The sequence below is a fragment of the Pristis pectinata genome, chromosome 11, assembly GCF_009764475.1.
Source record: "Pristis pectinata isolate sPriPec2 chromosome 11, sPriPec2.1.pri, whole genome shotgun sequence".
NCBI classification, from domain to species: Eukaryota; Metazoa; Chordata; class Chondrichthyes; order Rhinopristiformes; family Pristidae; genus Pristis; species Pristis pectinata.
Window position 1 is genome coordinate 591,495 of NC_067415.1, and position 27,789 is coordinate 619,283.

The 27,789-nt window shown below is 57.0% G+C and overlaps 1 protein-coding gene across 1 annotated transcript in view; it reads left to right on the forward strand.

Annotated features, from left to right (window-relative positions):
• The window catches only part of LOC127576103 (dynein heavy chain domain-containing protein 1), a 94,076-nt gene that overhangs the window by 27,358 nt on the left and 38,929 nt on the right, over positions 1–27,789 (forward strand). Inside the window, exons 13-22 of the mRNA XM_052026488.1 lie at positions 4,264–4,402; positions 5,295–5,487; positions 10,279–10,573; positions 11,160–12,912; positions 13,824–14,047; positions 14,816–15,017; positions 15,798–15,900; positions 16,482–16,631; positions 17,024–17,215; positions 23,854–24,859. Coding sequence (XP_051882448.1) covers positions 4,264–4,402; positions 5,295–5,487; positions 10,279–10,573; positions 11,160–12,912; positions 13,824–14,047; positions 14,816–15,017; positions 15,798–15,900; positions 16,482–16,631; positions 17,024–17,215; positions 23,854–24,859 — 4,257 coding nt within the window. The remainder of the gene's footprint in view (positions 1–4,263; positions 4,403–5,294; positions 5,488–10,278; positions 10,574–11,159; positions 12,913–13,823; positions 14,048–14,815; positions 15,018–15,797; positions 15,901–16,481; positions 16,632–17,023; positions 17,216–23,853; positions 24,860–27,789) is intronic.

Here is a 27,789-nt window from a genome sequence, read left to right on the forward strand (position 1 = left end):
GATTCACTGCTCCCTGGGAAAAGCAGTTTCTCCTCATCTCCATCCTAAATCTACTCCCCCAAATGTTGAGGCTATGTCCCCCAGTTCTAGTCTCACCTACCAGTGGAACAACCTTCCTGCCTCTATCATATCTATCCCTTTCATAATTTTATACATTTCTATAAGATCCCCTCTCATTCTTCTGAATTCCAGCAAGTATAGTCCCAGGCGACTCAATCTCTCCTCATAGGCTAACCCCCTCATCTCCGGAATCAACCTGGTGAACCTCCTCTGCACTGCCTCCAAAGCCAGTACATCTTTCCTCAAGTAAGGAGACCAGAACCGCACGCAGTAGTCCAGGTGTGGTCTCACCCGTACCCTATACAGTTGCAGCATAACCTCCCTGCTCTTAAATTCAATCCCTCCAGCAATGAAGGCCAACATTCCATTTGCCGCCTTGATAACCTGTTGCACCTGCAAACCAACCTTTTGCGATTCATGCACAAGCTCTCCCAAGTCCTTCTGCACAACAGCATGCTGCAATCGTTCACCATTTAAATAATCTGATCTTCTATTTTTCCTTCCAAAGTGGATGACCTCACATTTACCAACATTGTACTCCATCTGCCAGACCCTTGCCCACTCACTTAACCTATCTATATCTCTGCAGACTCTCTGCATCCTCTGCGCAATTTGCACTTGCACTCAATTTCGTGTCATTAGCAAACTTAGATACGCTACACTCGGTCCCCTCTTCCAAATCGTTAATGTATATCGTGAACAGTTGTGGGCCCAGCAGCAACTCCTGCAGCACCCCGCTCACCACTGATTGCCAACCAGAGAAACACCCATTTATCCCAACTCTCTGCCTTCTACTGGTTAACCAATCCTCTGTCCATGCTGATTCCTTACCCCCAACTCCATGCACCCTTATCTTACAGATAAGTCTTTTATACAGCACCTTATCGAATGCCTTCTGGGAATCCTTCTCTTTTTCAATCTTTTTATTAAATTTCAAAGTAATACACATAACAATAGTGATTCTACACACGGTGCAGGGAGACTGGGATTACAATAATAACAGTTGAGATATACAGACACAGGGAGTAAAATATATAATCTGAACCTCCCAATCTCTTACTAAGTGAACATAATACAAAAGAATTTGAAAAGAAATTTGATTATATGAAAAGAGAACCCACCTTCTGGAAATCCAAGTATACAACATCCACCTGTCCCCCTCTATCCACTGCGCTCATTATGTCCTGAAAGAACTCCAGTAAGTTTATCAAACAGGACCTGCCCTTCCTGAATCCATGCTGTGTCTGCCTGATGGAACGACTTCTATCCAGGTGTCTCACTACTTCTGCCTTAATGATAGCTTCAAGCGTTTTCCCGACTACAGATGTTAAGCTAACTGGCCTATAGTTGCCCGCCTTTTCCCTACATCCTTTTTTAAAACAGTGGCATGACATTCTTTGTCTTCTAATCCACTGGGACCTACCCAGAATCCAGAGATTTCAGTACCCTGGGATGCATCCTATCAGGACCAGGGGACTTGTCTACCTTTAGGCCCACTAGTTTGCTCATCACAACCTCTAGTGACAGTGATTGTATCGAGGTCCTCACCTCCCATCACATCCATAACATATCTCTCTGGCATGTTAGACGTGTCCTCCAAGGTGAAGACCAACACAAAATAGTCATTCAAGGCTTCGGCCATTTCCACATTACCCAATATTAATTCCCCCTCCTCATCTTCCAAGGGACCTGCGTTCACTTTAGCCACCCTTTTCCACTCTATATAATTATAAAAACTTTTACTATCTGTTTTTATATTTCGTGCTAATTCACTTTCATAATCTTCCCTTTCCTTATTGATTGCTGAGTGGTTCTTCCAGTTTCCCACTGCTCTTGGTGACTTTGTATGCACGAGCTTTTAGCCTGATGTCTTCTTTTATTTCCTTAGTTATCCGCGGCTGGCTCTCCCCACCCTTACTGTCCTTGCTTTTAACTGGAATATACTTTTGTTCAGCACCGTGAAAAATCTGTTTGAAAGTCTTCCACTGTTCCTCAACTGTCCCACCACACAGCAGGTGTTCCCAGTCTACACTGGCCAACTCCTCCCTCATCCCGTTGTAGTCTCCCTTGTTTAGGCATAATGCACTGGTGTTAGATCGAACTATTGCACCATCCATTTGTATGAGAAATTCAATCATATTATGGTCACTCTTTCCAAGACGATCCCTAACTACAAGCATCTACAGTCTCTTGTGTCTCCCTCTGTACCATCCCATCACACACTCCCGGGATCAGACACAGGGTGAAGCTCCCTCCACACCGTCCCGTCACACACTCCCGGGGTCAGACACAGAGTGAAGCTCCCTCCACACCGTCCCATCACACCAGGGGCAGGGAGTTTGGGTTAGACATATAGCGAAGCCCTCTACGCTCCGTCACAGGGCAGGGACAGGGGAGAATAACATTTTACAAAGATAAAAGTGTTTAGATACAGGGTAAAAATAGTGATCAGCTCATGCATTTTGGATTTTTTTCTCTAAACCAGGGCAGTGCTATGGTGCTTCCTGTGGTATGCTGTGTGAGATTTATGTCCCTGTACCACAGGGACTGGTGTTGGCACCATTGCTGTCCTACACATGAACAATTTGATTGTGAATGAAGGAGTCTGATTAGTCAGTCTGCAGATGGCACAACTATTGGTGGTGCTGGTGATAGGACAGCCCAAGGTTAAGGCTGTCGATCGGTTGGTAAGACAGGCAGATCAATGGCAGATGGAATTGACTCTGGGTAAGTGTGAGGTGATGCATTTTAGGGGGTCTGATAAAGGTAGGACACACACAATGAACGGTCAGGCCCAAAGGAAGTTAGAGAAACAGAGGACGAGCTCTTGAATCCCGGAGGCGTTGAATGCTATGGACCAGGTGTCAGTGAATGGGATTACTGGAGATGGGTGGCAGAGACTTGATGGGCCGAAGGGGCTGTTTCTGTGCTCTATGACTCTACTGAAATATAATTATAAATAATTTCTCAATAAATACCAACTAAATGAGTAAATAAAATAAAGCAAGGCCAAGATTTGGTGAGGCAAGTTGTGAATCTGGACTGCAGAATTCGGGAGTGTGTGGATAGTGAGGCTGAGGGAGAGGGGGTGAAGGAGTGTCTTTGAGCTGGAGTGAGTGTTGGAGACATTCCAATACATAGGGGAGTGGGAGGAATTTCTGGACAGGTTTATCCAAAATTCAGTCAGACCAGAGGAGGTCATGGTTCGGGAAGGGGAAGGCACAGTTGTCAGGCAGCTGGGTGGTGAAGTTTTACAAAAGGCCAACAATGAGGTCCTGCAGACCCGTGCTATCCATGAGATACAATGATCCCCTGTCTGTCAGAGAAGCACCACGGAGTGGACAGCCACAATGTAGACAGTGGAACACAAGAAAATAGGAGCAGGAATAGGCCACTCGGCCCCTCAAACCTACCCCACCATTCAATGTGCATTTCTGATCAATGCTGGCCTCTTCTGTGCCATTTCCCCATATCCCTCCATTCCTATCAAATCATTATCCACCTCCACTTTAAGTATGTCTGATGATCCAGCTTCCACCACCCACTGGGGCAGAAAGTTCCAGAGATTCACTACCCTCTGTGAAGAGACATTTCTACACACTTTAGTTTTAAATGATCAGCCCCTTATCTTTAGTTATGTCCCCTTGTTCGAGACTGCCCCACTGGTGAAAACATCCCAACATCTCCCATCGTGTCCCCTTAGGATCTACGTATATGTGTAAATAAGGTCATCCCTCGTTCCTCTAAACTCCAAGGAAATTGTCCAGCCTCTCTCGACAGGACAACCCCCCCCTCCACCCCATCCCCAGACCAGCCTGGTGACTTTCCTTTGGACTGCCTCAAATGTTACTTCAGGTCACGGAACCACAACTGTGCTCAGTATTCCAGGTGTGGCCTCACCAACACCCTGTACAATCGTAACCAAACCTCCCATTTTAAACTCAAACCCATTTGCTTCTTAACTACTTGTTGGACCTGCTGCCAGCTTTTAATGATTGGGTTCAGGGGACATTGTCTGAGCTTCTCATCCTCTTCATTGCCCCATTAGTATGTCCCTGTGTGGCTGAGTGTGGGGATACAGCTGTGAACAACTAACCTCAGGCTCATATCAGGATGTAGCCCTAGAGACATAACTTCCTGAAACAAAGGTTTAAATCCCGGCTGTGTATCAATCTGGGAATGAAATGAACTTTTCCATTGAAGGTGGACCCTCAACTACATCCCCACCCCAGTACCAGCGAAGGCATCTTGATGATGGAATCCTCCCCAGGGACCACATGCTGGCTAGAAGCATCCTTGCTGTGGCCTATATTTGGGGCTTTGGAGGACACCTTCAATCCAGGTAGGGTCAATGTCAGTCTTGCCATGAGTTAGTCTTCCACAGAACATGAGGTGTTCACACTCTGCGTTTAACCTCACCGGCAAAACCAAGGCGTTAGATCAGCACAGGATGTGTACAGCAACTAAATGCCAAACCTACATCTGTTCAGGCCCCTCTGTAGTCTCCTTCCTCCCTATCTCAGAGCTCCAATCCACTTTGTCATCTTCCCTAAGTTCATCACTTGTGGCGGTGCCTTCAGCTGCCTGAGCCCTGAGCTCCATAATCCCCCCACCCCACCCCCCAACCTCCACCCCTCTCTCCTCCATGAAAACCTTCCTTAAAGCTAACCTCTGATGTTGTACCTCTTGATACCAGCGCCTGTTCGAGGCACCACTGCAGAGTGCCTGGGCCAGTATGGTAGAGCAGATGTTGTCACTGGGAGAGGACACCCACCAAAGGTCATGAGAGGTCCAAGCCAACTCGATGGGCCAAGGGGCCTGTCCCCATGCTGTTTCTCTCTATGACTCTATACTATGACCCTGTTGTCAAATCCACCCAACCACCCTTCCTCAACTCCCACCCTCCCAGTTCCTCCCCAGTATGCACTCCTACCTTCTGTCTGTATCTCCATCTCCACCCAACAGCCCTCTCCCCATATCCCCCACCTTCTATTGAGGTGTGTGGGTAGGTGGGTGTTGATTTATTGTGGATCTCTCTGACTCCTTTCCGTATGTTGAGGAATGTGAATTAGTTACGGGGGAGACAGTAATCTCTTCTTCACCCTGTGACTCTGGCCTCCCCCAGCGACCCAGTTGATCATCACCATTGAAGGATCATTGTGCTGAAGCATTAATGCTGAGTGTTTCCAGTGTTTTTGTTTGTTATTTACTAACACTGTCCTGATTCACCACAGTCACTGGCCTCGGTTCGATAACTTTGCCAGACATGCTCTGGAGAGCAGTGCCTACCCCATTCAGATCCCACAGCCAGGGTTGGTCTTCGATTACTACATAAACCCAACCAGTGGCTGCCTGGAGACTCTGTACAGAGATCCTGAGGAAGAGATGAGGAGAACAAAAGTATCTGGTTACGTCCTTGTCCCTGAGGTAGGTCAGACAGGGAGCACAACAAAATGAACAGGTACAGAGCGGACAGCTACCTAGTCAACTGCTCCCAGCTTCTTGGTTGCACTGGTAATCCAGGAATCTGGGCTAGTAATCCAGTGACCCAAACCAGTAACACAAAACAAAAAAGCCCACGGATGCTGAAAATCTAAAATAAAATCAGGATGCTAGGATACTCAGCAGGTCAGGTGGTGTGTGTAGAGAAACAGAGCTAACGGTGCAGGTTTCTGACCTTCCATCAGAACCCTCAGACTCTCAGTCGGACCTCTTGTCCATTAAAGATGAACTCCTGACCTCACAATCTATTCACCATTGCCCTTGCACCTTATTGTCTGTCTGCCTGCACTTTCTCTGCAACAGTAACACTGTATTCCTCATTGTGTTATAGCTTTTCCCTTGTACTACCTCAATGTACTTATGGTTCTGAAATAATCTGAATGGATAGCTTGCAAAACTAAGTTTTTCACTGTTATCTCGATACATGTGACAATAATAAACGAACTCCAGTTCCAATTGTGTCAGAACCGGCACAAATTGGAAAGGCTGGTTATCAGACCTCAGTGTTAACTGATGACCTGCCTCGTGGGTGTGGGTGGCCCTGAGCTCCCTGTCCCTGTCACTTCCCTGAGCTTTTTCATGCAGAGTTTGAGGTCAGCATCTGACCTTCTGTCTTAGGATGTTGTGGGCCGGGGGGTGTGACAGTGACAATGTTTACTCAGTGTGTCTTCCTCCAAAGATGCCGCCTGCCCCATTCTCTCTTCATGCCCAAACCAGTAATACAGTCACCTAGGCTGGTAACCCAGCAATTGGACTAGTAACCCAGGGCCCTGGAGGATTATTCAAGGGACCTTGATTAGCAATCCACAGCGCAGCCTGGTAATCCATGGACTACGACTGGAAATTCATCAGCCAGGCTATTAATTTAGGAACATAAAATAGTTGTTGAAAGTCAAAGTCAAAATTGAGTTTATTGTCATACACACAAGTATTTGTAAATTTAAATTGGTAAATTGGTTTATTATTGTCACATGTACCAAGGTACAGTGAGAACCTTGTCTTGCATACCGATCGTACAGATCAATTCATCACATCAGTGCATTGAGGTAGCACAAGGGAAAACAATAACAGAATGCAGAATAAAGTGTTACATTTATAGAGAAAGTGCAGTGCAGGCAGACAATAAGGTTCAAGACCATAGATTGAGGTCAAGAGTCCATTTTATCGTACTAAAGACTGTTCAATAGTCTTATAATAGAAGGATAGCTGTCCTTGAGCCTGGTGGTACGCACTTTCAGTCTTCTGTATCTTCTGCCCAATGGGAGGGGGGAGAAGAGAGAATGTCCGAGGTGGGAGGGGTCTTTGATTATGTTGGCTGCTTTACCAAGACAGTGAGAAGTGTAGACAGAGTCCCTGGAGGGGAGGCTGGTTTCCGTGATGCGCTGGGCTGTGTCCACAACTCTCTGCAGTTTCTTGCGGTCCTGGGCAGAGCAGTTGCCGTACCAAGCCGTGTTGCATCCAGATAGGATGCTTTCTGTGGTGCATTGGTAAAAATTGGTGAAGGTCAAAGGGACATGGCAAATTTCTTTAGCCTTCTGAGGAAGTAGAGGTGCTGGAAAGGAAGAGGGTAGAAGCCAGAATAATAAGGTGGAGGGAGGAACAGGGTCTGGCAGGTGAGAGGTGAGTGCAGGTGTATGAGGGGGTGGGTGGGGGAGGGGGGATGAAAGGGAGAGATGCAAGAAGCTGGGAGGTGATGGGTGGAAGAGGCAAAGGGCTGAAGGAGGAGGAATCCGATAGGAGAGGACAGTAGACCATGGAATAAAGGGAAGGAGGTGGGGAACCAGAGGGAGATGATGGGCAGGTGGTGAGGGCAGGGAGGGGAAAGAGAAACTACAGGAATGAGGGTAAACAAAGGGAGGGTAGGGTTTACTGGAACTTGGAGAAATCGATGTTGATGCCATCAAGTTGGAGACTACCAAGACGGAATATGAGGTCTCTCTCCGCTACATTGACGACTGCATTGGGGCTGCTTCCTGCACCCGTGCTGAGCTTGGCAATTCCACCAACTTCGCCTCCAACTTCCACCCTGCCCTCAGATTCACCTGGTCCGTCTCCACCTCTCTCCCCTTTCTGGATCTCTCTGTCTCCATCTCTGGAGACAGACTATCCACCGACACCTTTTACAAACCCACTGACTCCCACAGTTACAGTACCTTGGCCACAGCTCTTCCCACCCTGTCACTTGTAAGGATGCCATCCCCTTCTCCCAGTTCCTCCGCTGCATCTGTTCCCGTGATGAGGCGTTCCAGTCCAGGACATCTGAGATGTTCTCCTTTTTCAGTAACCGGGGTTTCCCTTCCACAACCATCAGTGCTGCCCTCACCTGCATCTCCTCCATTTCCCAAATGTCTGCCCTCACCCCCTCCACCCCCCCCCAACATAACAGGGACAGGGTTCCCTTGTCCTCACCTACCACCTGACGAACCTCCGCATCCAACGCATCATTCTCCACAACTTCCGCCACCTCCAACGGGATCCCACCACCAGGCACATCTTCCCCTCCCCTCTCCGCTCTGCTTTCCGCAGGGGTCACTCTCTCCACAACTGTCTTGTCCACTCATCCCTCCCCACTGATCATCCTCCTCCTGACACTTAACCCTGCAACCACGCAAAGTGTTAGAACCTGTCCTTACATGTCCTCCCTCACCACCATTCAGGGCCACAGACTGTCCTTCCAGGTGAGGCACCGCTTCACCTGTGAGTCTGAGGGTCTCATTTATTGCATCTGGTGCTCCCAGCGCAGCCTCCTCTACATCAGTGAAACCTGATGCAGATTGGGTGACCGCTTTGTCGAGCACCTTTGCTCCGCCCGCCACAACAGTCAGGACCTCCCGGTGGCCGCCCACTTCAATTCCACACCCCATTCCCACACTGACATATCTGTCCACGGCCTCCTCTGCTGCCACGTTGAGGCCAGACACAGGTTGGAGGAACAGCACCTCATATTTCACCTTGGTGTCTCCAACCTGATGACCTCAACATAGTTTTCTCTAACTTCTGGTAACCGCTCCCCCACCATTTGCTTACCCTCATTCCTGTGGCTTCTCTTTCCCCTCCCCCACCCTCACGACCTGCCCATCACCTCCCTCTGGTTCCCCACTTCCAGTTTATTCCGTGGTCCACTGTCCTCTCCTATTGGATTCCTTCTTCTTCAGCCCATTGTCTCTTCCACCCATCACCTCCCACCTCCTCACATCACTCCCTTTCATCCCCCCTCCCCCTCACCTGGACTCACCAACCACCTGCCAGCTTGTCCTCCTCCCTTCCCGTCCCCCCACCTTCTTATTCTGGCTTCTGCCCTCTTCCTTTCCAGTCCTGATCAAGGGTCTCGGCCCGAAACATCGACTGTTCATTTCCCTCCATAAAAGATGCTGGCGCGCTTTCCTTGTGATTGCATCTATGTGCTGGGCCCAGGACAGGTCTTTGGTATTGGTGTTGGTTTATTATTGTCACTTGTACCGAGGTACAGTGAAAAACTTGTCTTACAAACCGATCGTACAGGTCAATTCATTACACAGTGCAGTTACATTGGGTTAGTACAGAGTGCATTGATGTAGTACAGGTAAAAACAATAACAGTACAGAGTAAAGTGTCACAGCTACAGAGAAAGTGCAGTGCGATAAGGTGCGAGGTCACAACAAGGAAGATCGTGAGGTCAGAGTCCATCTCATTGTATAAGGGAACCGTTCAATAGTCTTACCACAGTGGGGTAGAAGCTGTCCTTGAGTCTGGTGGGACGTGCCCTCAGGCTCCTGTATCTTCTACCCAATGGAAGAGGAGAGAAGAGAGAATGTCCCGGGTGGGTGGGGTCTTTGATTATGCCGGCAGCTTCACCAGGACAATGAGAGGTAAAGACAGAGTCCAAGGAGGGGAGGCTGGTGTCCGTGATGCGCTGGGCTGTGTCCACAACTCTCTGCAGTTTCTTGTGGTCCTGGGCAGAGCAGTTGCCGTACCAAGCCGTGATACATCCAGATAGGATGCTTTCTATGGTGCATCTGTAAAAGTTGGTGAGTGTCAAAGGGGACAAACCAAATTTCTTTAGCCTCCTGAGGAAGTAGAGGCGCTGGTGAGCTTTCTTGGCCGTGGCATCTACGTGATTTGACCAGGACTGGCTGTTGGTGATGTTCACTCCCAGGAACTTGAAGCTTTCAACCCTCTCGACCTCAGGTAGACAGGTGCATGTACACCGCCCCCTTTCCTGAAGTCAATGACCCAGCTCTTTTGTTTTGTTGACATTGAGGGAAAGGTTGTTGTCATGACACCATCCGATATGTTAACGCCCAGGAATTTAAATCTGCTGACTCTCTCCACCGCCGATCCCCCAATGTAGACTGGTGCACGTTCACCCTCCTTCCCCTTCCTGAAGTCAGCACTCAGCTCTTTAGTTTTGCTGATGTTGAGTGAGAGGTTGTTGTTGTGGCTCCACTCACCCAGATGTCCTACCTCGCTCTGGTACGCTGACTCATCACCACCTGTGATTTGTCCAACAGCAGTGGTGTCGTCGGTGAATTTGTAAATGGCGTACCAGCACAGATTAGTAATCCACATTCGTGAACGAGTAACCTACCAGCACCGGGCTTGGGACTGGTAGGGCCCCAGATCTCTCGGTGGGACGTCAGGACCTCTCGGTCAACCCTCAGATTGGGATGGATGGGCCCTGGGGTCTCCCGGAGGGTTGCTGCAGGTCCCTGAAGAAAGCCCCTGTGTGTTCTACAGATGGAGATCTACCTGAAGTTACTGGAGCAGCTGCTGTCATCGGGACATTCCGTCTTCCTGGTCGGGGAGCCGCTCTCTGGGAAGACCAGCTTCGTGCAGGCAATGAAGTGGCTGAGCTCCTTACCTCCCATGTACAGACTGCCCGTCAGCCCCAGCACCCTCCCCAGGGACGTATGGCAGCACGTGGCAGGCAGAGTCTTCCCCAGGGACGGGGAGCCCCCTCCGCCCCCTCGCACTCCTGCACCCAGTGCCACCTTCCTCTTCTTGCTGGATGACGTCCACGTGGCAGCTTCAAGTGAGTCACCCATGGATGAGTTCAAAGTTCAGGATGTCCCCCACTGCGCCCCATCACCCCAACCCAACACCCCATCCCCCACTCCCGGCACCCCACCCCACCCCCATCACCCCAACCCCGGCACCCCATCCCCAACCCCCGCCCCCATCCCCCCAACCCCAACTACCCTCCCCTCCCCACACTCCCCCACTGTCCCCGGCATCCCACCCCCAGTATCCCATACCCCAGCCCCGGCACCCCACCCCTGACACCCCATCCCCCACCCAGCACCCCATCCCCTCCAACTACCCTCCCCTCCCCACAGTCCCCCACTGTCCCCCACCCCCACTTACCTCCCACCTATGCTCCTCACCTCACCTATCCTCCCCATCCCAACTTCCCTCCCCCCACACTCCTCACTATTCCCCACCCCATACTGTTCTCCGCCACCTACCTCCCACCTACACTCCCCCCCCCCACCTTCCCCATCCCCCCACCCCCAACTACCCTCCCCCCCACCATGGTCCATTCCTGTCCACCTCGTCCAGCTGTCGACCAGGCTTGATGCCCCCACAGTCTCATGCTCTTCTTGTTGCCTCCTGTCCAGAGCCGGGTTCACAGTGCCAGCCAGTGGTTGAAGCTGTTCGCCATTCACTGACCTGTCGTGGTATCTACAATGGAGACTGTCACCGGTTCCGATCCTTCCACTCCACACGGGTCAGCTACATCGCAACATGTTCCCCATGTCATGGGGCAGTGGGCTTTGGCTCAGCCCGCCTCACCCACCTGACAACTGTGCTGGCCCTCCCTGCAATAACCTGGGGCATGCTGACCACCATCTACATGCCCAGCGTGCTGACCTGGCTGGAGAGCTTCCCCAGATATACAATCTCCAGGCACGCCCTCTTTGCCAAACTTCTCGTTCATGCCACTATAGACCTGTACCGGAAGGTGAAGGAGGTGTTTCTTGCCTCTCCGAGGCACCCCCATTACCTGTTCTCGCTGGCCGATGTCGGCAAGGTGCTCCGTGGGCTCCTGCTGATGCACCCCTCCAGTGTCAGCACCCTGAAGAAGCTCAGTGAAGATAAACTGACCCACTCCGAATCTGAGGCATCGCCAGCTCTACAAACTGTCACCAAAACTGTAGTCGGCCTGTGGCTACACGAGTCCATGAGGACCTTCTCCGACTGTCTCCTGGCTGAGGAGGACAGGACCACTCTGTGCCTGATCCTGGAGGAAGTTGCTCATTCGCACTTCTCCACCCATAACGTTGAGTTTCTTTTCAACCATTCACTCTTGCGAAGAATAGTTGAACCCCAAACTTTGGGTAGCCAATCAGATCAGCTGGAACATCACCAGGGCAACTTTCCATTCTCCCTGGAGATGCAGGATGCAGATGAACAGGGAGAGGCCTCCCAAGGGGAAGACATCAGAGCTCTAGAACCCAAAAACCAGTTCCTCATAAGTCAGCAAAGAGCAGAGCTGAGTTCGGGAGCCTTGAGCACAGAAAGGTTAAGCCGCGAGGCTTCTGAGACTGAGAGTTTGTTGTTGAGCTTCAATGATCAGATTCTCAGCACCTCCTCAGTGGTCAGCAGCAGATTCAGCCCTCCACAGGTCACCCTTCAGGCCCCTGCCACAAAGCTCAGAGATCCCAGAGGGAAACTGGGCGCAGCGTCCCCCAAATATGCCAGGTCCAGGGTGCAGAACAGGGGTCGCAGGCAATCGATGTCAATAAAACCTCTGCTGCCACTTCACCTGCTCTACACTGGGGAAGCCCTGACTGACCTGATCTTCAGCAAGGGGGCAGTTCGGCCAGACAGCAGGCAACAAATGAGCTCCCCTCGGTGGAACCCGTACCGGGAAGTGAGTCACGAGAACCTGGCCCAACAGCTGCGGCAGGTCGTGCAGAGACAGAACCTGAGCCACAGGACCAGCCACCAGATCATCTTCTTCAAGGACACTGTGCGTCACTTCGCTCACATCTCCAGGGTCCTGAGCACACCCAGAGCGCACTGCGCCCTGATGGCCACCACTCACTGCACTGGCCGTAAGACACTGGTCCGTCTGGCTGCCTATCTCACCATGGCCACAGTCTTTGAGCTGGACGGTCAGATGTCCAGCTCAGAGGTGGCCAGTGTGTTCAAGCAGGCGAACAGGCAGGCAGGAATCCAGGAGAGATGCACCATCATCATGGTCCACAGCAGTGTGGGACAGGACACCTTGCAGGAGCTGTTCAATGTGATGGCAGAGGGGCGATTCCCTGGGCTCTACTCCCCCTCCGAACTGACCCAAGTCGCCAAGCAGTTTGCTGCCACCAAGAACCTGGCTTGGAACCTGAAGGAAGAGCGGGTGTTGGAGAGGTGGGTGGCAGACTCGTCCCAACCCACCAGCCCTTGGTCCTGCTCACCCAGAGCTGCCCAGCCAGCCCCTCCCCTGTCCCCTCACTGCTCCCCCCCCCAGCACCACTACCTGCCCACCTCCCAGACTCCCATCACCTTATCCTTGCTGCAGTCCCCTTGTAGTCCAGGAGGAGGCCATTTGGCCTATTGAGCCAATACTAGCTCTTTGAAACCAACTTCAATGTCTCCCAGTCCCAGTATTGCCCCCACAGCCCTGTGCTTTTGGCCATTTTCTCATATTTATCCAAATCTTTCTCTCTGAGAATGATCCCGGCCACAACTGGCTGCAGACACATCGTTCCAGTGTCTGTCAATTCTCTTCCCAGTGAGTCCACTGGTCACGGGCTGTCATCCCTGGTTCTGAACCCTTTATATATCACACTGTAAACTTCCCTCCCAATCCCAGCTCATCCCGTCCTTCCACAGGGATCCCCTCCCACGGGACCATGCTTGTAAAGCCCCCGCCACACCCTGTCCCACCCCTTCACCCACCCATCCAACTCTTCCTGAAGACTTAGCCCGGTCACTGCTCTGTACACAGACTGGAACCTGTTCACCTCTCCACCACCCCACCCACCCCTGGTCTCTAGACTTCCCACCTCTGGTCTCCATCCACACCTCTCCACCCATCTCCTCGCACAGACTCTGTTCCCCATTGCTCCGTGCACAGCCGTCGTCTTCCCCTCTCCCCGAACCCTGTGCTTCCTCATTTCCCAGCATTCACACTGGCCTTGCCCTCTCCCTTTGCCTGCCCTCCCCTCTCCCACCCACTTCTTGCCCCTGTCACACCTTCACTCATGCTCCTACTCCCTCCCCCTCTCCTTCCCCCCACCCTCATCCTCCCCACCCACACTGACTCTCTGTGCTTTCAGGTTTTTCCAGGCCGTTGCCCAGAGCCTCCACGTGGTCCTGTTGCTGCCTGTTGGTGACTCCAGCCTGTCCCAGGGTGTGAGGAGGCTTCCAGTCCGGCTGGCCCACCTCCTGGGGCCAGCCGGTTACATCGACGTGTGGTGTGAGTGGGGTCACCAGGCGCTGACTGACATCGCCGCCTCACACCTCGGATTTGGAAACCTCTCCACGCTGACCAGGAGCACCGGTCAGTCTCACCCTTCGTCACAGTCTCGGGGTTGATGGAGGTGAAGGGGTTGGGCTGGGGAGGGAGGGGAGATCGTCCAAGGAGATGGTTGAGTTGAGCCGGATTGATCAGAATGAGTTCAGGACCAGAACAAAGTGTTTACAGGGGAGGAGGGAATGGTCTTCCTTCAGGAGGTGATGGGAGGGGGGGAGGAAGATCAGAGGGCAGAATCTCAGGGTGACCTCTGGAAGGATCTCCTCAGAATACAGGATGGCTCAATGATGCCGTGGAGCACGGTCTCGCTCCTCATCACCCTCTCTCCCTGGGCATGGTGGCGTTAGGGTTGGACAGCACCTTCCAAACCCACCACCTCCACCAGCTGGAAGGACAAGGGCAGCAAAAGCCCGGGGACACCACCCCCCCACCCCACCCCCGGACGTTGCCCTCCGAGCCACACATCATGCTGACCTGGAAAGATATCGCTGTTCCTTCACCGTCGCTGGGTCAAAATCCTGCAACTCCCTCCCCAACAGCACTGTGGGTGTAGTCACACCTCAAGGACTGCAGTGGTTCAAGAAGGCAGCTCCCCACCACCTTCTCAGGGGCAACCAGGGATGGGCGATTAGATGCTGGCTCTTGAATGAATATCGAATAGAATTTGTTGCCTGCTGCTCATCAGCCCTGGGACAGCATGATGAGTTGTCTCCTGGAACCAGATCAGTATCTGTGCCTAAGTACTGAGGGCGTCAACCGTGGAGACAGTAAACAGCGGCTCCCCTCTCTCACCAGACCGCTCCGTGGCTAAGATATGGGTGTTGGTCCCAATCATCATCAGAATCATGGCGTTAATTCACCAGTCAGCGCTGAGCTACGCCAAGCACATGGCTCGCCCTCTGCCGCTCATCACTCCACACCACTACCTGGACTTCATTGATCTGTTCTTGATGATGTTCCACCACCTGGAACAATCGGAAGGTTTACAGATTGAGAGGTGAGTCATTGCCTTCCTCCCTGCACCGGCATCAGGAGGAGTGGCAGTGAGGATAGGACCTACCAGGGGTGACAGGGTCACGGAGGGGGTTAGGGAGCAAATGTCTCGAGGGTCTGGGCACAAATCTAACGCTTTGGGCAAAAGATTCAAGGGGGGTGGGAAGGGAAAGTCTTTTAATTCAGAGACCAGTCACCATCTGGCACATGTAGTCGTAAGGGAGGTGGAGACAGCTAGAGCCTTCGGGAGAGAACGTAACAGGTGACACAGCGGGTCGAGCTGCTGCCTCACAGCTCCAGAGGCCCCAGTTCAATCCCGACCTCCGGCGCTGTGTGGAGTTTGCATGTTCTCCCTGTGACCCCATGGGTTTCCCCCGGGTGCTCCGGTTTCCTCCCACATCTCAAAAACGTGTGGGTTAGTGGGTTGATTGGCCGCAGTATGTAGGTGAGGGGTAGAACCTGGGGGGAGTTGATGGGAGGGTGGGGGGAATAAAATGGGATTAGTGTAGGATTGGTGTGACTGGGTGGGTCGGTACGGACTGGGTTGGCCGAAGGGCCTGTTCCCTCTGTACAACTCTAATTTGCAAGGACAGATGTGGTTCCATCAGTCAGTGGCTTTGGGACAAATCACCAGAAGACAGTGTCCAGAGGACATGAAGCTCAGGGTGTCCCTAACCAGAGGCAGGAGGGAGGTTGTTCCCAGTGGCAAAGGACCAAGGGACAGCAGGTTTGATGGGCCGAACAGCCTGTTGTTTTCTAACATTGGGTTATGTTCTGTCCCCAGGATGGAGCTGGGCCTGGACAAGATAAAGGAGGTGTATAACTCAGCCGAGGAGCACACGAAGGAAATAGAACTGCTCAAACGCAAACTCGAACTGCTGGCAGAGGTGAGAGGGTCCCCACCATATCTGTCCATCCCTCCCCCCGAACATCCAGAGGTGAGGGGGTCCACCCACATCCGTCCATCCCTCCAGCTCCCCCCCCCCCCAAACATCCACCCTTTGCTTCTGACTGAAGGCAAGGGTCACAGGATCTTGGTCAGAGGTCACTGCCATTCCCTGAGAAACAGGTCAGAGGGCAGACATCACCCAGGTGAACCCAGACAAGGGTTCAGGAGAGCCCCAGGAGCAGCCCACAGGAGCAAGTAACCTAAAGCAACCCTGGGCCAGACCTCTTGGGAGCAGGTAACCTAAAGCAACCCTGGGCCAGACCTCTCAGGAGCAGGTAACCTAAACCCACCCTGGGCGAGACCTCTAGGAAGCAGGTAGCCTAAACCCACCCTGGGCGAGACCTCTAGGAAGCAGGTAGCCTAAACCCACCCTGGGCGAGACCTCTAGGAAGCAGGGAATTAGCCTTGATGGGCGATGGGGCTTCAGGATGGATGCAGTCCCACCCATCGTCCCAGTGAGCTCCGTGTCTCTGGCCCTCAGCTCTGACTCCCACTGACAACCTGCTCCTCACCACCCAGGAGAAGAGGCAGCTACAGGAGCACTACGCCAAGCTGAGGAATGACTTCCTGGACCTCCTACTGAGGAGCCGTGAGGAGGAATTCCGGCTCACCCTGCTGCAGCGGGAGATGGAGGCTGCTCGTAGGACCTTCAACAACGAGCATGGCGCGGTGAGCTGGTAAACCGGCGCGGTGAGCTGGTAAACTGGTGCGGTGAGCTGGTAAACCGGCGCGGTGAGGTCACGGCGCGGTGAGCTGGTAAACTGGTGCGGTGAGGTGTAAACCGGCGCGGTGAGGTGTAAACCGGCACGGTGAGGTGTAAACTGGCGTGGTGAGGTCACGGTGCGGTGAGCTGGTAAACCGGCCCGGCTCGGTCACCACAGCTCAGGGAATAGTTCAGTGTGCAGGGAATGGAGGGATGTGGACATTGTGTAGGCAGAAGGGATTAGTTTAGTTAGGCGTTTAATTAGTTCAACACAACATGGTGGGCCAAAGGGCCTGATCCTGTGCTGTCCTATGTTCTATGTTGTATGTTCCATGTTCTAAGTGTAAACCTTTTTCAGGGCAAGCCTCTTTATGAGACGGCCTTACAAGCCCTCAAGGCGCTGAGCTCCAGTGACCTGGATGAGGTGCGCACCTACAGGGCACCGCCCCTCTCTGTGGTGACGGTGATGAACACCTTGTGCTTGATGTTCGACAGACCAGAGGGCTGGGAGAACGTGAAGCAGTTAATCAGTCAGCCAAACTTCTACCAGGTGAACAGCCGCCAGTGTCTTATAACCGTGAGCTCACCCTTAACGGTGAGGCAGCTCATGGAGGGACAGAGGGAGGGAGGGAGGGAAGGGAGGATGACACGGTGGGACACCACAGATCATGAGGGGCGGGATCGAGGGCGGGGGGAGGGACTGAGGACGGCAGAAGGGGAGTGGAGAGTGAAGGAGAGTGAGGGAGGGCAGGGGGATCGAGGGTGAGAGAGAGGGAAAGGGGAGGGGGAAGTGAGGGAGGGAGAGTGAATGGGGAGGAAAGGAAAGGGGGAGGGAGTGTGGGAGAGGGAGGTTGAGGGAGGGAAGAGAAAGTGAGGGAGGAGAGAGGGAGGGCAGTGAGGGAGGGAGGGTGAGAGAGGGGAGGGGAGGGGGAGGGCAGTGAGGGAGGGAGGGTGAAAGAGGGGAGGGGAGGGGGAGGGCAGTGAGGGAGGGAGGGTGAGAGAGGGGAGGGGAGGGGGAGGGCAGAGGGAGGGAGGGTGAGAGAGGGGAGGGGAGGGGGAGGGCAGAGGGAGGGAGGGTGAGAGAGGGGAGGGGAGGGGGAGGGCAGTGAGGGAGGGAGGGTGAGAGAGGGGAGGGGGAGGGCAGTGAGGGAGGGAGGGTGAGAGAGGGGAGGGGAGGGGGAGGGCAGTGAGGGAGGGAGGGTGAGAGAGGGGAGGGGAGGGGGAGGGCAGTGAGGGAGGGAGGGTGAGAGAGGGGAGGGGAGGGGGAGGGCAGTGAGGGAGGGAGGGTGAGAGAGGGGAGGGGAGGGGGAGGGCAGTGAGGGAGGGAGGGTGAGAGAGGGGAGGGGAGGGGGAGGGCAGTGAGGGAGGGAGGGTGAGAGAGGGGAGGGGAGGGGGAGGGCAGTGAGGGAGGGAGGGTGAGAGAGGGGAGGGGAGAGGGAGGGCAGTGAGGGAGGGAGGGTGAGAGAGGGGAGGGGGAGGGCAGTGAGGGAGGGAGGGTGAGAGCGGGGAGGGGAGGGGGAGGGCAGTGAGGGAGGGAGGGTGAGAGAGGGGAGGGGAGGGGGAGGGCAGTGAGGGAGGGAGGGTGAGAGAGGGGAGGGGAGGGGGAGGGCAGTGAGGGAGGGAGGGTGAGAGAGGGGAGGGGAGGGGGAGGGCAGTGAGGGAGGGAGGGTGAGAGAGGGGAGGGGAGGGGGAGGGCAGTGAGGGAGGGAGGGTGAGAGAGGGGAGGGGAGGGGGAGGGCAGTGAGGGAGGGAGGGTGAGAGAGGGGAGGGGAGGGGGAGGGCAGTGAGGGAGGGAGGGTGAGAGAGGGGAGGGGGAGGGCAGTGAGGGAGGGAGGGTGAGAGAGGGGAGGGGAGGGGGAGGGCAGTGAGGGAGGGAGGGTGAGAGAGGGGAGGGGAGGGGAGGAAAGGAAAAGCAGATGGAGGGTGAGGGAGGGAGAAAGGAGAGTGAGGGAGGAGGGATTGAGGGAGGGAAGGATGTGGGGAGAGGGTGAGGGAGGGGGGAGGAGGGAGGGAGAGGATGTGGGGAGAGGGTGAGGGAGGGGGGAGGAGGGAGGGAGAGGATGTGGGGAGAGGGTGAGGGAGGAGGGATTGAGGGAGGGAAGGATGTGGGGAGAGGGTGAGGGAGGGGGGAGGAGGGAGGGAGAGGATGTGGGGAGAGGGTGAGGGAGGGGGGAGGAGGGAGGGAGAGGATGTGGGGAGAGGGTGAGGGAGGGGGGAGGAGGGAGGGAGAGGATGTGGGGAGAGGGTGAGGGAGGGGGGAGGAGGGAGAGAGAGGATGTGGGAGAGGGTGAGGGAGGAGGGATTGAGGGAGGGAAGGATGTGGGGAGAGGGTGAGGGAGGGGGGAGGAGGGAGGGAGAGGATGTGGGGAGAGGGTGAGGGAGGGGGGAGGAGGGAGGGAGAGGATGTGGGGAGAGGGTGAGGGAGGAGGGATTGAGGGAGGGAAGGATGTGGGGAGAGGGTGAGGGAGGGGGGAGGAGGGAGGGAGAGGATGTGGGGAGAGGGTGAGGGAGGGGGGAGGAGGGAGAGAGAGGATGTGGGGAGAGGGTGAGGGAAGAGGGATTGAGGGAGGGAAGGATGTGGGGAGAGGGTGAGGGAGGGGGGAGGAGGGAGGGAGAGGATGTGGGGAGAGGGTGAGGGAGGGGGATGAGGGAGGGAGAGGATGTGGGGAGAGGGTGAGGGAGGGGGAGGAGGGAGAGAGAGGATGTGGGGAGAGGGTGAGGGAGGGGGATGAGGGAGGGAGAGGATGTGGGGAGAGGGTGAGGGAGGGGGAGGAGGGAGAGAGAGGATGTGGGGAGAGGGTGAGGGAGGGGGGAGGAGGGAGGGAGAGGATGTGGGGAGAGGGTGAGGGAGGAGGGATTGAGGGAGGGAAGGATGTGGGGAGAGGGTGAGGGAGGGGGGAGGAGGGAGAGAGAGGATGTGGGGAGAGGGTGAGGGAGGGGGATGAGGGAGGGAGAGGATGTGGGGAGAGGGTGAGGGAGGGGGGAGGAGGGAGAGAGAGGATGTGGGGAGAGGGTGAGGGAGGGGGGAGGAGGGAGGGAGAGGATGTGGGGAGAGGGTGAGGGAGGAGGGATTGAGGGAGGGAAGGATGTGGGGAGAGGGTGAGGGAGGGGGGAGGAGGGAGAGAGAGGATGTGGGGAGAGGGTGAGGGAGGGGGATGAGGGAGGGAGAGGATGTGGGGAGAGGGTGAGGGAGGGGGAGGAGGGAGGGAAGGATGTGGGGAGAGGGTGAGGGAGGAGGGATTGAGGGAGGGAAGGATGTGGGGAGAGGGTGAGGGAGGAGGGATTGAGGGAGGGAAGGATGTGGGGAGAGGGTGAGGGAGGGGGAGGAGGGAGAGAGAGGATGTGGGGAGAGGGTGAGGGAGGGGGAGGAGGGAGAGAGAGGATGTGGGGAGAGGGTGAGGGAGGAGGGATTGAGGGAGGGAAGGATGTGGGGAGAGGGTGAGGGAGGGGGGAGGAGGGAGGGAGAGGATGTGGGGAGAGGGTGAGGGAGGGGGGAGGAGGGAGGGAGAGGATGTGGGGAGAGGGTGAGGGAGGAGGGATTGAGGGAGGGAAGGATGTGGGGAGAGGGTGAGGGAGGGGGGAGGAGGGAGGGAGAGGATGTGGGGAGAGGGTGAGGGAGGGGGGAGGAGGGAGAGAGAGGATGTGGGGAGAGGGTGAGGGAAGAGGGATTGAGGGAGGGAAGGATGTGGGGAGAGGGTGAGGGAGGGGGGAGGAGGGAGGGAGAGGATGAGGGAGAGGGTGAGGGAGGAGGGATTGAGGGAGGGAAGGATGTGGGGAGAGGGTGAGGGAGGGGGGAGGAGGGAGAGAGAGGATGTGGGGAGAGGGTGAGGGAGGGGAGGAGGGAGGGAGAGGATGTGGGGAGAGGGTGAGGGAGGGGGAGGAGGGAGAGAGAGGATGTGGGGAGAGGGTGAGGGAGGGGGGAGGAGGGAGGGAGAGGATGTGGGGAGAGGGTGAGGGAGGAGGGATTGAGGGAGGGAAGGATGTGGGGAGAGGGTGAGGGAGGGGGGAGGAGGAGAGAGAGGATGTGGGGAGAGGGTGAGGGAGGGGGATGAGGGAGGGAGAGGATGTGGGGAGAGGGTGAGGGAGGGGGGAGGAGGGAGAGAGAGGATGTGGGGAGAGGGTGAGGGAGGGGGGAGGAGGGAGGGAGAGGATGTGGGGAGAGGGTGAGGGAGGAGGGATTGAGGGAGGGAAGGATGTGGGGAGAGGGTGAGGGAGGGGGGAGGAGGGAGAGAGAGGATGTGGGGAGAGGGTGAGGGAGGGGGATGAGGGAGGGAGAGGATGTGGGGAGAGGGTGAGGGAGGGGGAGGAGGGAGGGAAGGATGTGGGGAGAGGGTGAGGGAGGAGGGATTGAGGGAGGGAAGGATGTGGGGAGAGGGTGAGGGAGGAGGGATTGAGGGAGGGAGGATGTGGGGAGAGGGTGAGGGAGGGGGGAGGAGGAGAGAGAGGATGTGGGGAGAGGGTGAGGGAGGGGGAGGAGGAGAGAGAGGATGTGGGGAGAGGGTGAGGGAGGAGGGATTGAGGGAGGGAAGGATGTGGGGAGAGGGTGAGGGAGGGGGGAGGAGGGAGGGAGAGGATGTGGGGAGAGGGTGAGGGAGGGGGGAGGAGGGAGAGAGAGGATGTGGGGAGAGGGTGAGGGAAGAGGGATTGAGGGAGGGAAGGATGTGGGGAGAGGGTGAGGGAGGGGGGAGGAGGGAGAGAGAGGGTGGGGAGAGGGTGAGGGAGGGGGGAGGAGGGAGGGAGAGGATGTGGGGAGAGGGTGAGGGAGGAGGGATTGAGGGAGGGAAGGATGTGGGGAGAGGGTGAGGGAGGGGGGAGGAGGGAGAGAGAGGATGTGGGGAGAGGGTGAGGGAGGGGGATGAGGGAGGGAGAGGATGTGGGGAGAGGGTGAGGGAGGGGGAGGAGGGAGGGAAGGATGTGGGGAGAGGGTGAGGGAGGAGGGATTGAGGGAGGGAAGGATGTGGGGAGAGGGTGAGGGAGGAGGGATTGAGGAAGGATGTGGGGAGAGGGTGAGGGAGGGGGGAGGAGGGAGAGAGAGGATGTGGGGAGAGGGTGAGGGAGGGGGAGGAGGGAGGGAGAGGATGTGGGGAGAGGGTGAGGGAGGGGGAGGAGGGAGGGAAGGATGTGGGGAGAGGGTGAGGGAGGAGGGATTGAGGGAGGGAAGGATGTGGGGAGAGGGTGAGGGAGGAGGGATTGAGGGAGGGAAGGATGTGGGGAGAGGGTGAGGGAGGGGGGAGGAGGGAGAGAGAGGATGTGGGGAGAGGGTGAGGGAGGGGGAGGAGGGAGAGAGAGGATGTGGGGAGAGGGTGAGGGAGGAGGGATTGAGGGAGGGAAGGATGTGGGGAGAGGGTGAGGGAGGGGGGAGGAGGGAGGAGAGGATGTGGGGAGAGGGTGAGGGAGGGGGGAGGAGGGAGAGAGAGGATGTGGGGAGAGGGTGAGGAGGAGGGATTGAGGGAGGGAAGGATGTGGGGAGAGGGTGAGGGAGGGGGGAGGAGGGAGAGAGAGGATGTGGGGAGAGGGTGAGGGAGGGGGGAGGAGGGAGGGAGAGGATGTGGGGAGAGGGTGAGGGAGGAGGGATTGAGGGAGGGAAGGATGTGGGGAGAGGGTGAGGGAGGGGGGAGGAGGGAGAGAGAGGATGTGGGGAGAGGGTGAGGGAGGGGGATGAGGGAGGGAGAGGATGTGGGGAGAGGGTGAGGGAGGGGGAGGAGGGAGGGAAGGATGTGGGGAGAGGGTGAGGGAGGAGGGATTGAGGGAGGGAAGGATGTGGGGAGAGGGTGAGGGAGGAGGGATTGAGGGAGGGAAGGATGTGGGGAGAGGGTGAGGGAGGAGGGATTGAGGGAGGGAAGGATGTGGGGAGAGGGTGAGGGAGGGGGAGGAGGGAGGGAGAGGATGTGGGGAGAGGGTGAGGGAGGGGGGAGGAGGGAGGGAGAGGATGTGGGGAGAGGGTGAGGGAGGGGGGAGGAGGGAGAGAGAGGATGTGGGGAGAGGGTGAGGGAAGAGGGATTGAGGGAGGGAAGGATGTGGGGAGAGGGTGAGGGAGGGGGAGGAGGGAGAGAGAGGATGTGGGGAGAGGGTGAGGGAGGGGGGAGGAGGGAGGGAGAGGATGTGGGGAGAGGGTGAGGGAGGAGGGATTGAGGGAGGGAAGGATGTGGGGAGAGGGTGAGGGAGGGGGGAGGAGGAGAGAGAGGATGTGGGGAGAGGGTGAGGGAGGGGGGAGGAGGGAGGGAGAGGATGTGGGGAGAGGGTGAGGGAGGGGGAGGAGGGAGGGAGAGGATGTGGGGAGAGGGTGAGGGAGGAGGGATTGAGGGAGGGAAGGATGTGGGGAGAGGGTGAGGGAGGGGGGAGGAGGGAGGGAGAGGATGTGGGGAGAGGGTGAGGGAGGGGGGAGGAGGGAGAGATAGGATGTGGGGAGAGGGTGAGGGAAGAGGGATTGAGGGAGGGAAGGATGTGGGGAGAGGGTGAGGGAGGGGGGAGGAGGGAGAGAGAGGATGTGGGGAGAGGGTGAGGGAGGGGGAGGAGGGAGGGAGAGGATGTGGGGAGAGGGTGAGGGAGGAGGGATTGAGGGAGGGAAGGATGTGGGGAGAGGGTGAGGGAGGGGGGAGGAGGGAGAGAGAGGATGTGGGGAGAGGGTGAGGGAGGGGGGAGGAGGGAGGGAGAGGATGTGGGGAGAGGGTGAGGGAGGGGGAGGAGGGAGGGAGAGGATGTGGGGAGAGGGTGAGGGAGGGGGAGGAGGGAGGGAGAGGATGTGGGGAGAGGGTGAGGGAGGGGGAGGAGGGAGGGAGAGGATGTGGGGAGAGGGTGAGGGACGGGGATGAGGGAGGGAGAGGATGTGGGGAGAGGGTGAGGGAGGGGGAGGAGGGAGGGGGAGGATGTGGGGAGAGGGTGAGGGAGGGGGAGGAGGGAGGGAGAGGATGTGGGGAGAGGGTGAGAGGGGGTGAGGGAGGGGGAGGGATTGAGTAAGGGAGGGAGAGGGTGAGGAAGGGGGGGTGAGAGGGGAGGGTGAGGGATGGAGGGAGGGAAGGAGAGGGTGAGGGAGGGGTGTAAGGGAGGGGGTGAGGGAGGGAGGGATTGAGTAAGTGAGGGGGAGGGTGAGAGGGGAGGGAAGGTTTGGAGGAAGGTGAATCAGCGTGTGATTGGAGAACTCTCAGATGAAATATCAGGGAGTGAACGTTTCCTGCCCTTCCTGTGCAGGATTTGGAGTGCTATGAGAAGGACAACATTCCTGATCACATCTTCAAGACACTGGGGAACATCATCCTGAGGCGTGAACTTCAGCCGGACATTGTGCGAGGGGCCAGCAGGGCAGTGGAGTCATTCAGCCTGTGGATCCGGGCAGTGTACTACCACGCCGTGGTGGCCCGTGAATACAGCCCCATCTTCATCAACCAGTTCCAGTCGCTGATCGACGAGGTGCAGGGCAGCCTGGGGCTGCTCAGGAAGCAGGCCTTCGAGAGGAAGAAGGTTCTGATGGACCTGCTGCGGGAGGATGGGGAGGGGTACCTGTCGGACACGGAGTCGCTGATGGATGTCGGTGACACCGATGTCCTGAAGCTGCTGCAGCAGAAAGAGCAGCACCTGGTGCGCAGACTGAGGGAGCAGGAGGACACCAGCCTGGCTGAGATGAGGCATCAGGAGCAGGAGCTGCAGCAGAGCAAGGAGCTGATCCAAGCCCTGTACCCTCACCAGTCGGATTGGAACAAGGCTTTGCAGCAGTCCCGGGACCGCAGGGTGACGGTTCTGGGTGACGGGCTGCTGACCGCCGCCGCTGTCATTTACCTGGGTCCCTTTGTGGAGGAGACGAGGCAGGAGCTGCTGGAGAAATGGAAGGTGGCCTGTTACAGCGGAAGGATGCAGCTAGAGCTCCGGGATGCGCGGCAGGAGCTGCTGCAGGAACTGGCTGACAACCCGGCCTCATCCCAAGCAGAGGGCTCGACGGATCCCGGCATTCCCAGCCGGAACAACTTCCTGCTCCTGGACATCCTCAGCTCCCTGCGCGAGCAGCTGGAGTGGAATCGGATCAAACTGCCGGTCAACGCCACAGCCCGAGTCAGCATCCTGATCACACAGACCCTGCTCCGATACTCCCCCACTCCCTGGATACTCCTGGTCGACCCTGACCAGCAGGCCAGGATCTGGATGGGAGTGCTGCAGGCTGGTGGTGGACCACGGCTGGAACAGGACATCCTGGGAGCCTCAGGTAGGGAGGAGCTCAGGGACATGGCTGGCAGTCCAAGGGAGGGGATCAGGGAGAGGTCCTGGAGACGGAGGGGGGAGACCTGAGGCTGTTGGGGGGGAGTTTCAGTGGAGGTTCTGGAGGGAAGAAGGGGAGGTGGGGTGTGGTGCAGAGGTCGGAGTGGGTTGGGATTACAGTGGGTGGGGAGGGGGTGTTGGGTGTGGAGGAGGGCATGTCAGCCAGGGGATGGAGATATAGGGGGCGGGGGAGGGAGGGATGGGGGCAGGAGAGGGAGGGATGGAGGGATGAGGAGGGCAGGTTAGGGAGGGAGGGATGGAGGGATGAGGAGGGCAGGTTAGGGAGGGAGGGATGTGGTGGGGCAGGGGAGGGAGGGATGGAGGGATGAGGTGAATGGTTAGATCTGGAGTTGGATTGAGAGTTGGGGCACAGGTGGGTTGAGAGTGGTTTGAGTGAGGGGGGGGGCGACGTCGCGGCGTCTCTCTAGAAAAGACTGTGCCTTTTCCCAACCCTGGGAATGGGATCCTCGGCACAACAATAATTTTCCTGGATTGGATTTCCTTCGGAAGCCAGGAAGGGTGGGTCAGGTTTTGCTTCTCCTCTCTCTCTTTCTCCCTTCAACTTCCCCAGTGTGTCCCCACCCCCTCACTCCAGCTCCCTATCAACCCCCAGTCCCCGTTCACCTGCCTGCTTACCTCCCTCAGCCTGAGAACTGTTTAAAGACTCCAATCCCTCCATCCCCTGTGGAAGGGCGTCCCAAAGACTCACTGCCCTCCAAGAGAAAAATACTTGTACTTTTAAACAGTGCAACACACACAAAATGCTGGAGAAACTCAGTGGGTCAGGCAGCATCTGTTGAGGGAAATAAACAGTTGACGTTTTGGGTCGAGACCTTCATCAGGACTGTTCATTTCCCTCCACAGCTGCTGCCTGACCTGCTGAGTACCTCCAGCATTTTATGTGTGTTGCTCCAGATTTCAGCATCTGCAGTGACCCAGTTCTAGGTTCTTCCAGAAGACGGAACACTTTCTCCACACCCACCCTGTCACAACCCTCAGGACCTCAGCTGTTTCTGTTGTCCCATCTTGCCCAACTAAACCCTAGATACAAGCCCAGCAGGTGTGACCTTTGCCGGTGAGACAACCTGCCCAACTCCAGTGGTCTGGTAAAGCTTCACTGGACGGCTCCCTACTCGTCAACGTCCTTCCTTGGATAGAGAGACAGATGCTGTCATTCTGACTTCAATCCTTGAATGTGAGCTTCCCAATTCCAACCAGGTTCCCACTGTGGTCACTGGGCCCAAATGGCTCCAGGCCATGGGGACATCCAGTGTGGTCGTAAACTATTCCTCCACATCCTCTCGACCACCTGACCAGATGACTGCACCATTTCCCTCCTACACCGCTTCACCATCACCCCCCTACTTGTCCCAGTCCTATCCCTGCACTCACAGCCCAAGAACCCCAGCATTGGCTGCACCTCAGAGCTTCACTGTGACCTCCTCTGGATCTGCCTTTGCCCCCTCCAGTGTCACAAGGGTTTGTTGTCACTGGATTTCTTTACGTGGTTCCTCTTGCTGGAGAAAGGTCATCTTGGGATTTATCATAAAGCACTGGAGATATTTCTATAGAGTTGTACAACATAAGTGAAGGCCATCAAGCCCACCAGCCTCCCAGCCTCCCTCACCTCCCTCAGTCTGCTCCCCTCACTGCACCTGCTGCATTTATCCTCCGCATTTTCCTCCCCACCTACTGCACTGCCTATTCTCCCCATTCCCCAACCCCCCTGCCCCAGACCACCCCCCCAACCCCAGCCCCAGCCCACCCCACCAGCCCCAGCCCCAGCCCACCCCCCCCACCAGCCCCAGCCCCAGCCCCAGGCCCACCCCCCCAGCCCCAGCCCCAGCCCACCCCACCAGCCCCACCCCACCAGCTCCAGCCCCAGCCCCAGCCCACCCCCCCAGCCCCAGCCCAACCCCACCCCCCAGCCCCAGCCCCAGCCCCAGCCCCACCCCATCCCCCCAGCCCCCCCAGCCCCAGCCCCACCCCAACCCCACCCCCCAGCCCCAGCCCCAGCCCACCCCCCCACCAGCCCCAGCCCCAGCCCACCCCACCAGCCCCACCCAACCCCCCCAGCCCCAGCCCCACCCCAACCCCACCCAGCTCCAGCCCACCCCCCCAGCCCCACCCTCCCAGCCCCACCCCAACCCCCCCCCCCCCCGCCCCCGCCCCACCCCCCCCCACCCAATTAGTTTAAACTCTCTCCAACAACCCTCCCTCTGAGGATGTTGGTCCCCCTCGTTCAGGTACAAGCCGACCCTCTTGTATACGTCCCGCCTGCCCCAGAAGCAGTCCCAATGACCCAAGTACCTAAAGCCCCCTCCCCCCCGCACCAGCCACACATTCATCCCCCCTCCCCCCCGCACCAGCCACACATTCATTCCCCCCACCCCCTTTCCCCCCTCCCCCCCCCACACCAGCCACACAGTCATCCTCTCTCTACCCTCACCAGCATGTGGTACAGGGAGTAATCCTGAGATTAGCAGCCTCGAGGTCCTGCTTTTCAACCTTCTGCCTCACTCCCTAAACTCACTGTGCAGACCTCATCCCTCTTTCTACCCATGCCGTGAGGGCCAACATGTACTACACCCTCTGGCTGCCCTCAGAATGTTCTGTGCCCACTCTGAGACATCCCTGATCCTGGCACAAGGGAGGCAGCTCACCGCCCTGGGGTCTGGCTGCCCTCACCAATCAATCCCCCACCACAACTGCTCGCCTGGACCTCCCTCCCCTGCCACGCACCAGGGCCAACTGTGGTGCCACAGACCTGTCCACTGCTGCTGCATTCCCTGGAGAGGTCCCGTCCCCCCAGTGGTGTACCTGAGTGAGAGGGGAGTGACCATAGGGGTCTCCTGCAGTACCTGCCTGCACTTACTG